The sequence below is a fragment of the Pholis gunnellus genome (genome assembly GCF_910591455.1).
Source record: "Pholis gunnellus genome assembly, chromosome: 16".
Lineage (NCBI taxonomy): Eukaryota > Metazoa > Chordata > Actinopteri > Perciformes > Pholidae > Pholis > Pholis gunnellus.
Window position 1 is genome coordinate 6,565,458 of NC_136543.1, and position 10,983 is coordinate 6,576,440.

General features: G+C 40.3%; 1 protein-coding gene across 1 annotated transcript; it reads right to left on the reverse strand.

Moving 5' to 3' along the window:
- Positions 1-2,745: 2,745 nt before the first annotated feature.
- Positions 2,746-9,513, reverse strand: tmem268 (transmembrane protein 268). The gene is made up of 9 exons (XM_079175621.1): positions 9,412-9,513; positions 7,061-7,199; positions 6,291-6,385; positions 6,091-6,198; positions 5,760-5,912; positions 5,466-5,576; positions 4,709-4,798; positions 4,244-4,456; positions 2,746-3,747 (listed from the first exon to the last, which is right to left on the reverse strand). Exons 1-9 carry the CDS (start codon positions 9,415-9,417, stop codon positions 3,580-3,582), a joined length of 1,083 nt encoding a protein of 360 aa, XP_079031747.1. The 5' UTR covers positions 9,418-9,513; the 3' UTR covers positions 2,746-3,579.
- Between the last annotated feature and the right edge of the window lie 1,470 nt (positions 9,514-10,983).

Here is a 10,983-nt window from a genome sequence, read left to right on the forward strand (position 1 = left end):
TTTCTTTCCTCTGTTAGAACAGGAACTACAGTATCTCTCACTGTCTTCTGTTCAATCACATTGTGTTTTACAGCTGCTCCTTTCCCTTTTTTTGCATAATCTGTACCACGTAAGTATTCTTTTGCCTTCCCATCCAGGCACCTAATGTGGTAGACAAACCTGTCAACTATTGGTTGGATTGTCTTTACATTTTGTCCAGGCATTCATGGTCCCCAGAAGATGAATCCTATAGTGACCACCTGACTTTCTATTCTAGTGGTGTAGAGATAAATATCTAAACAACTATTGGATGGAGTGCCATGAAATTTGGTAAGGCAAGGCAAGGCAAGGCAAGTTTATTTGTATAGCACAACAAGGTAATTCAAAGTGCTTCACTTAAAAGCATCAAAACATAAGGCAAAATAAAAGGAGATTCATTGAAACACTAAAAATATCCTTGAATCTGGTTCAATTAAAGGCAGCAGCAAACAGAAACGTCTTCAATCTTGATTTAAAAGAAGGTCCAGGAGACTCACCCTGACAGATTGTCCCTGGTTTGCAGTCCGCACAGGACGTGGACGTCTCCTCTGGCCAGTCACAGTCGCTGTCATTGGCCAACTCGAAGCTCCGCCCAATACACTGCAGAGCTCCAAGCTGACAAACGCTAAGCAAACGCGCTTGGCTTGAGCCAAGTCTGGCACACAACTGCAGAGAAGTCCTAAATGAAGACAATATATGGAAACATGCAGTGTTAAATGGTGTTTCGTATTTTCCCAAGGCATTTCCATGTGTGTGTGTGTGTGTGTGTGTGTGTCTGTGTGTGTGTCTGTGTGATGCAGATGAATTATCAAAAATCATACTCACGGGCACTGAGATGGCATTTTACACACACACTCAGTTTTTCCTATGTTCTCCCACGGCTTACACTTCAGGCCAGATGGAGAGGGAACTAAGGGAGCTGAGAAGAAAATATCTATATTATATCATAAATATGATATTATATTGTCCACAGAAACACAACCTTAAAGCCACTATAGTCAACATGTTACAATCGACAACAATAGATCACATGACCAGTATTGTATGTGAAAGGTGTCCCTCATAGCAATCAACCCACAAACAAATGATAACCCGACTCTGCAGCTTGCCTCAGCTCTACAGAACGGGACCCAATTTGGTCCTAGAGGGGGGGCGACAGAGTGTACACATGTAGTACAAAGTACTTCTGAAAACACATAAAAGGTTTTTTTATGCCATATCATATACCCACGTCGCGAAGAAATTCGGACAAAACGTACCATATAACCTATTTTTCTCACTAAAAAACATATATATATATATATATATATAGTTCTTATATATATATATATATATATAGATATATATAGTTATAAAAAGTACTCCAACTTGCACATAATGTCACCTATTTTTTAGCCAGGACACGGCGATCTATGAAATGCAGACACAATGTCACAGCCTGTGAATGCATGAAAGTACGGTAATCCACTGGCTTTGTCGGTCCTAATTGCAGCTATTACTTCATGGACTGGAATCCATCGAACACTGGCTCGTTGGCCAAACACAATCCACATACTCTCAAGACCAATGGCCTGTAAGGATGGCAGTATAGATATCGCTATGACAAGGATATCAGTGTCATTATCCTTGATGATGAGGGACTTGAATGCTCTCCACGTGTCCCCAAACACACGCCTCCAGGTTTGTCATGTCCAGTATAACACCTTCAATGGACTCTGGTAAAAAGAGTTGGAAGCTGGACTTGATGTCATCCACACGAGATGTTGCAAATATGTGTCTGTCTGCTGTTTGGTGCTGAGCTGGTTATATACAGTGAGTATAGCTCAAGGAAGCTACAGATTCAGATGATACGTACTCCACTACTTTTTAACTACCCGCATTCCCTTTCACATTGTTTTCACGTTGTTATACATTATAGTTGCTTTAAATCATATCTGTGAAAAGGTGAAGTATGGACCCAAACCATCTGGCCAATGGAAAAGAGGTGTGAGGGAGGAACTAAAGGTGGGCGCTAAGCCAGCCCGTGTGTGCAGGATCGCAGATGGCCATTTAGCCTCCCGAGGACAGCCAGCGTCTCTGCGATCGTTTAACTTGGCCTCATGCTGCAAGCCTCTCTCCTCCATCACACAATCCCAGCTTCCCCCCGGGCCTGGGTCAGCCACGCTTGCTGTCTCGCTGTGTGTGTTTGTGTCATCCTGCGGCTCTCTCGCTGGGCTGTCATCTCAGCCACAGCACCAGGAGTGATGGGTAATCGCTGGTAATATGTGAGAAACCCCACAACCTGCAAACACAAATGCGTAGAGATATCTAATCCACCTACACACATAAAAGCAAAGGTGTGAGAACACAGAAACAATAACACTCTGGTTATACTTCTGTGGCTGACATTTAAGGTATTATATCCAGGAAACTAAAGCCAATGATTCATGTTAACCCGCTTTCAGCATCATTACACAGCTGCATCAAGGAAAGTCTCTTCTATTGTTTTTGTCTACACATGTTTTGTCAATCCTCCAAGCAGTGGTGACAGAAATATCACTTAATTAAATTAAAAGGTTATTAAAGTCCTGCATTCGAAGTCCAGTGGCGGAATATAACAATTTGCAAAAGTGCAATTTTGAGGTACTTTACTTGAGCGATTCTAATTTACTTCATACCTCTACTTCATTACATATCAGAGGGAAATGTTGTACTCTTTATTTTGCAGATTTAGATTCTACACACAAAACGTAATCCGATCATAAAGTACGATGCATTTTTTTAATACTATAAACAAATGAGGTGATAATCACTTTACCTCCACCAAATGAAACATGAAAATGCTACTTAAACCAAAATAAATCCAAGAATATGACATATAGTAATGTAACAGTGAGACTCCTCTCATTCTGCTGCAGAGTGCTTTTTCTTTTCATACTATAAAATACGTCTTTTTTACAATATTACATGTTTACATATTTTTACGAAATAAAACATCTGAAAACCTCTTCCACTACTGTCAAACTCCTACTAAGTAAAAGGAAAGAGGTTTCGTTAGCCAAATGTACTTAAAGAATCAGAAGTAAAAGTACTGGTTCATCTGAAATGTGACCGACTAGACACTAACTTTTAGTAAAAGGTCACAAGCCAAAAATATATAAAACCACTAATTTGATATTGTGTTGTATTTGATCAGGTTATCACACATCTTTTATGTAAAATCATAATAGCTAACAGTTAACAGTTACTAAGGCCACGATTGTCATGTGTACAAGAGTGCAAATATTGTTGCAGGTGGATCAGACAGCGTTTGGCACAGTGCAGAAAGCGTTTGGACCAAATGAACGATGCAAACACAGAGCTGGCATGAAGACAGCAGCACAGGAGCCTGCCGACAGAAATCCAGAGTGTGAAGCTCCAAACAGGTCCTTGATTTGACCAAAACAACATCATGCTCCAGAGGAAATGCTCCTACGTGTCAGTGTGTCTGTTCAAGGGCATGCGTGCAAAGCAAAAGTCTTAAAAAAAAGAAAGAAAAGTGTAGTCCAACAGTTCAACGTTCCTGGTCTGACTCTGGTTCTGTTATCGAAGGATCTTCTTTTTGATGTACTGGCAGAGGCAGAGATGGGCGGTGGAGCAGTGATTCCTCTGAGGCTGTAGGCGGTAGTGTGAGGGTCCTGACAGCCTCTGGGACGCCAGCAGCCTCACATAAGCGGCACTGTAGGTCATCAGAAGCTGATAGGCTTTAGCCTGCAAAGAAGTACATTAACACTTAGAAGTTGTAGTAACCTGCTTTCACCCTAAAAATGAAGAGCGAAAAAGCACGATTGGTGGTGGTACTGAAATGACTTTATATAATTAAACGTGCAAAGGAGGAAACTTCATTCACTCTCACATGTAGAGGAGCAGGACTGTGTGGAGTATTTTTGGAGTAAAATGTGTTCCAATTAACCAATCAGGGCACATCCTGGGTGAACGTATGAATAAAGACCTGCTCAGGTTTAAACCAGTCTAGTTGCCTAATTAGCAAGCCATAAATGAGCCGTTAAATATTAACTCCACATACTTGCTCCTGTACAAACAAAACCTTAATTGATTAACTTTACAGGCACTGCAATTTCTGTCTGTGTATCAGCGAATGTATTGCTAATTCTGATGTATCGATAATGAAACAATACCACTTCTGTAATATAGATTCCCTCAGTGTGGGAATAAAGTCGTCTTGCAGCATCATATCTCTTTATACCTGAGCAGGTAACGCCGCATCAGGGATAAGGCTGTAGTTGGTGGTGACTTTGGCTCCCTCGTGCTGGCTGGATGAGGTACTGCAGCCAGTGTCATCATGTCTCAGCAGAGGCCTCTGTTCACTCGAGTCCACATCTGACCCTTCGACCTCGGGGTGAACAGCCGCATCCTCGGTCACAAGAACGAGATGCGACATTTTCTTCTTCAGTTTGATCTGGGGAAAGTGACACATTGTTCGTTTTAAACTTCCCCCACGCTGCGAAAATGGAAGCCATGAAATGTGATCACTGTCCTTCAAGGGCTACGCTTCCAGATGATATAGAAATACATATCCTTTCAACAGCAGCTAGAATCGGGTTTCTATTGATTTTGAGGGAGGACTAACATGGGAGCACAAGAAAAAAAATCGATAAAGCAGCAGGAGAACAAACAGGGGGACAGATGTAGGCCTACTCGACTCACTCACCTGGGTGTCATTCTCCACAAAGCTGCGCTCCTCTAAAGTTTCAGTCAGTGCGCTCAGACAGCGGGACATGTCCCAAAACACAAAGTACAGCTGTAGAGAGACAGAGAGAGACGAGTACAAAAGCATCAGCGGCTGCCAACGCCAAATGATTCAGTTTGGGTGTTCAGTATTGATGTACTCGCCTGGTTCCAGACGACTAAATCACCACTCACATCTCAAACATTTTTATTAATCACATGAAAATCTTTATACCCACACGGTTAGTAGAGATGCACCTCAGTACAAGCCATATATAGTGTTTTAGCCTTTCTTGTTCAAATTACAAATGACTCTCTTTGTTTTTTATTACCGACCTCCGAATGTTTCCATTTTTCCATTCCTTTATATAAAAAATCTGCTTCTATTCTGGGTATATATTAAAGTACTTTTTATGTAGTATGGAAAGTAAAATAGACTTTTGTCCTGTGAGCAAGTGCTCACTGTTCCAGTGTCCAAATTGCACCAAATTCAGAAAAGCACTCCATGGGGTCCCTAATACACACACCAAGTGTGAAGTAGATTGGAGGAGCAGTTCTCGAGATATGTGAATACCATAATGAAAGACAGACGGACAGATTCCTTTCTTGATAGTTAAACGAAAGTTTTACCTTCTGTCTTTTAGACTAATACTAATGGGTATTTGCGTTTTCATTGTTGTGTTGCCGACATACGGAACACCTGATATTCTCACAGTTGCAGTTGATTTCATGAGATTAACCTGCATGTTTCCAGTGCAGGACTGCACCCAGTCGGCCACGGCCACCAGCAGCTTGTGTTTCACCAACCTCTCATTCACCTGGATCAACCGAACGTCGACGTTCATGTTGATCTGACACAGAAACGGACAAAGATGTTTGAGAATCATTTATTTCACATTTGACGTTTTTTTTATTGATTCAAGGATTTAAAGAAATCCTCTTCAGATGATGTCAAACTCGGATGTAAGATATTTCAAATTAAAATGTCAGCATTACTGTAAAACCAATTGTATGGTAGCCGACTCGTTCCTTACCTCCTTGTTACTGTAGTGGAGGATGAAGATGATGGCGGTGGTGAGGAAGATGGAGACGAGGCTGACAGAGAGGCAGAGCACCCAGTAGTCACTGACGGTGATATAGAGGTGGAGGGTGGAGAACACGGCGCACCACAGCACCACATACAGCACCTAGTGGAGGGAGAAATATTAACTTGAATACTGAAAGCATGAAATATTATATCAACAACTTGCAGAAGTTTAAGAAATATGCCTATTTGCCTTCTTGCCGTGAGGAGATTTTCTGTAAGGATTAATCAAACAAGATTTAATGAGTGGACTGGATTGGACAGAGAGCTGTACGACATACCGGTGCCATTATAAAATGGAAGAGAGCGGAGTTGAAAACCAGGTATCTCCTGACTGAGGGAACGTCCAGAGCTGTCTTCAGTGGAGCCTCCATGTCTCCGGCTGGAATCTAAACAAATGAAACAAATGAACAACCTCAATTAAGATTTCTGAATGTTGCAGTGCCACAGCAGGTCATACTGTATGTGTGTGTGTGCCGACCTGAAAGCCATCATTCTCCAGTTTGGCACGGCACAGAGACAGATCAAAGCTCGGGTTGAGCATCGAACAGCTTGGCATCGCCACAACACACTGACCTGAGAGCAAATGAGAGAGAAAGAGAGAGAGAGAGAGAGAGAGAGTAATCCACTATAGGATCATCATTACATATATGCTGGAAATAGAAGTGTGACAAGAACCTGCACTTGTCTAAAACACTTTATTTTAGAAAATAACAAAGAAGAAAATAGAAGGATGTAATAAGAAGTAAAAGCAATATAGCAGCAGTGAAACGTGGCAGTCAAACACTCACCAAAACCACAAAATGAGGGCAGTCAAATATAAATAAAGCCCTCATATCTCACTGACCTAAGGTGGGTCAGTCAGTACAAACACATGCTGTGCAACCAAATGTTGTTCAAACTAAACTTGACTTTAAATCCCAAACGTTCCATATATAACAAGTGTAATATGCTCCATGTTGAGTAATTAAAAGATCTATCATTTTGCAATATAAAACGTAAAACATCAGGATGTAACATTGCAGTTAAAGCATTTAAACAGTATTATAGACAACAACAGCATTTTGGCACAAATGGAACCCCATATAGATATTTCCTTAAGAGTACCTTTAAATACTGAAGGGTGTATGTATTTGTAAACCAGCCCAGGTGAGACCTCCTGATCATCTCATAAATATGACACTGAGAGTAATGGAGAGTTCTTTGCAGCACAATTCACCCACTAAAACGAATGAAGAGGCAGCTGTTTACCATTTGACCAGTTGGGTCTGTGGTTGTTGGCCTGCTGGGGCTGAGCTTTGGCTTGTGTGATCTGCACATCCACCTGACTCTCTTCCATCACATGACATACTCCGCTCTTCTCCTCCATCATCTCAGAGGTAACCACGTCCTAAAAAAGAAACAGCGCATGAGACAATCTGAGAATAACGTCACCAACACTGATAAGAGGAAACAGTTACTGAAAACAGAACATTTCAAAGTGGGCTTAAGGACAGTTCACGATTCTGAAACTTTCATTTCAAGTCTGAACAAAAAGAGGTTCCAGTGGTTTCATGTGACAGAATGTTTCACTTAGCAATGAGATTAAAGACATTGAAGTCACTAAAAAAGACTGCAACAGAGGTTATGGTGTAAAAGGTTGTCTGTGCCAGAACATGAAAACATGTCATTGTGACTGATACAGGAAGCTGACATCTAGATTATTCAGGAGCCATGTTGTTGTGTAACAATTTGGAGGAACTTAGTGAGACAGCATATTCAAACATGTTGAATAAAGTAGAACAGAGGTATACATTTATTTATCTGAAGGGGTTTGCTAACACAACGATTCCCAACCAGAGGCACACCCCAGGGGCTCCTTCTGCAGCTGCTATGTGGGAACCCCAACTATCTACAATAGATGGGAAGTTTTAACACCTCAGGTAACATCAAAGTTAGCTGGTGTCAAAGGTAAGTATAAACAGTTGAAATAGTTAGCTAATAGCTAGCATGAAAGGTAAGTACAAACAGTTGAAATAGTTAGCTAATAGCTAGCATGAAAGGTAAGTATAAACAGTTGAAATAGTTAGCTAGCGTCAAAGGTACAGATAAAAAGTTGAACTGAAAGTAATACTAAATGGTTGCAATTGCTTAAACTAATGGTTAAACAGTTGAAATAGTGAGCGTAAGCTAAAGGTAGCCTAATGGATCCTCTGTCACTCCAAGAAGTAGCCTAACTTTCAGCAGTGCAAACTTGACAAAAGCAGCCCGTACAATGAAGATATTGGGACTGTACCCACATTTACATAGATAAAAGTGTTAATTAACATCCAGTTTGGGCCCCAGTCATATAAAACGTGACCAATGGTAGCCCACAGATGAGGCGTAAGCCTGCTTGAGCTCATGCGACTTGATGAAAGGTCGGGAACCGCTGGTAATTGATGGGTTAAGCATGTCACGCCTGAAGAAGCAGGGCACTCATGCCAGGCGAGTGATTTGTCTTTCTATAGAGCCTTTCAAGTAAACCACAGCCTTTAGCGCTGATAAAAATGCCCACAGTTTATTTAAAGAAGGGAAGAAAGTCTCGTAACCTGCAGGAAACCAGATAACTTCTGCTCTCATAGCTGCTGGCCTTCACTGCAGTGACATTAAGAGGCTATTACCCTCTTATTGGATGGATTCAGTTGTGAGGAGACGATTTAAGTGAATTTGCATTTTTATAAGCCTATTACTGTTGCCTGTATCTGCACTGCCTTTTGACTAAAATGTCCAGAATATCATCTTTTATCATCAGTCAGTGTGGCTCAGTCTGTTAATAGAGGATAAAAGTCGTGACTCTGCTCCTCCACAGCAGACTTGCTGTGATAAAACAAAAGAAATGCTACTTGTGATCAAACCCAGTTCTCTCTGTGTCTGTTTCCTTGTGCTGTGCTCTCGCCTGCATGCCTGTAACTGAGCCACATTTTAGCACTGAAGTGTGAAAACTCAACGCTGGAGTTGTGATATTACGCTCTCCCCTTAGACCTTTTTTCTCAGCCCTCTCTTTACACAGCCCTCGTCTACAGGCCTTTATTACTCATTTTAACTTCCTTGCATGTAAATAAAGTCACATTAATTGTGGACAATGTATCATTTGATGCTTACCATGCTCAAGAGGAGAAAAACACCAAATATTATTGTCGTGGCATGCAAGCAGAAGGCTGCATTCAAACACAGGCAGCAGTACTTCACCAGTAACAGCGCAGACGTCTTGAGCAGTAAAAACTCAACCCACAATCTCTTATCTTAAAATTGCATCTTGTCTTGTTTTCACGCCCATGTGCATAACGCTGAACCTAATCACTTTGTATTTGTGTAGGTTTTTTTTCTTGAGTTAAACAGACATTTGCATGTTGATCATGGATACCATGTTTACAATAGTTAATATGTAATATGTATGTAATTAAAAGCTCTCATTGGATGTACAGGTACAGAAAAAGGGAAAACCATGTCACATTTCTGTGTTTTTCTGTAGCTATCCAACATGTTTCATTTGATTAGTTCACCTCTAAGACTGTAAAGTCCTAAAAACCAACATGAATGAAACCAAAAGTCCATATCTCACATTAACAAACACATCTTACCTGCATTTTAGATGAAAGTCCATCATGTCAACAAAGCTGTAAAGACTGTATTCCCTTCTGGGTCCACATAGATCCCTTGAATGCAACAACTTTATTCCTGGCTGCGCATACAGACTGTTGTGTGTTTTACGTCACCGTCAAATGTTTCTCAGCAGAGTTTCTTCTCTCTTCCTCTTTCTCTCTCTCTCTCTCTCTCTCTCTCTCTCTCTCTCTCTCTCTCTCTCTCTCTCTCTCTTGCTTGTGACTCAGATCAGCTGGGCCTCATGACTACAGGAATGTGGTTTTTGGTTCACAGCTCTACAAATTCAACCCTAAAGAAATGTTTGATGCTAATGGAGAAAGCTTATTCACACTTTATTTTGAGGTGGGACGTGTGATTTTATGACTTAGGCTATAGCCTATATTAAATTGCCATTTTTTGGAGAGTTTCCAGTTTGTTTTAATTGGTATCGTGTTGCTGCTTTATTGGAACTGTCACACATTAACTAAGGTGTGGATCAATGGGGTCGTATACAAGGGATACAAATTCACACACCTGTGTTTCCTGTATCACACTGCACCATAATAATGTATACTGTACCACTGGATGGTTAAAGTCTCATGTGTAGTTTTGGGAATTCCGCCCCCGTCTGGGTAAAAGTAGTGTGTGTATTTAGCGTAGTACTCCTTTGGTAATCAAAGAACACTACCAGGAATTACTAGAAACCCATCGATCAACTGAAATTAGTAACAGTTTTTTAAAATCCATTTATCTGATCTGCCACATCAGCGGAAAGAACTGTTGTATACATAAAGTATACGGTTCATCAGATGTGAAATATTATGGCAAGGTATCTTATTTTGTTTATGTATCATGTACATTCATATTTTTTAATTCAAATGTAACAACAAACATTCAACCATCATTCAGCAGATGCATTTGGTACAATAATGTGCATAAACAATTCATATAAAATAGGCAATAACAATTTTGTAAATAGGCAATAATAATTTTGTATAACTAAAATTAGAAAGAAAAAAATATATATACACATAACTATATATGTAGTCCTGTAACCGCCCTTCTTGGTATCTCTTTTTTTAAATGTAATGCCGTGGTATCTCAAACTGAGGGGAGCATCCGCCTTTACCTCTCTGTCCGTTTTTTGTTTTTTGTGAATTTATTTCTAAACTCATCATCTATACCGATATTATAACGGTTCTGATTCTGATTCTGACATTGAAAATATTTTGTGAGTTTCCTGTTCTTACACAAATGAAGATGTGGACCAGCCAGGGACTTAAATCACCTCATACAGTACAATAATACCACACTAAAGTATCACATCACAGTCTTCCACGAGGAAAAAGAATAATGACTTTCAGTTGTTCACCTCACAAACAGATTCACTGTGTATTTGACGCTGGTGTGAAATAATTCCTATTTTCTCAGATAATATAGTTTCATACTGAAGTAGGCTGCTTTAAAATGTTTTATGGGTCTGTACTTGTAATTATAAGTATTGCTTTTATTAAGCGCTGAGTGTGCCATGAATATATGCAGACCAAAATTGGTTCTGCCTTTTTAAAACC

Coding starts and splice junctions, on each gene's coding strand:
- tmem268 (XM_079175621.1), bottom strand. Junction 5,577..5,759: donor TCCACTACAGTAACAAGGAG/GTAAGGAACGAG, acceptor TTTCTGTGTCAG/ATCAACATGAACGTCGACGT. Junction 4,799..5,465: donor CCTGCACTGGAAACATGCAG/GTTAATCTCATG, acceptor GTCTCTCTACAG/CTGTACTTTGTGTTTTGGGA.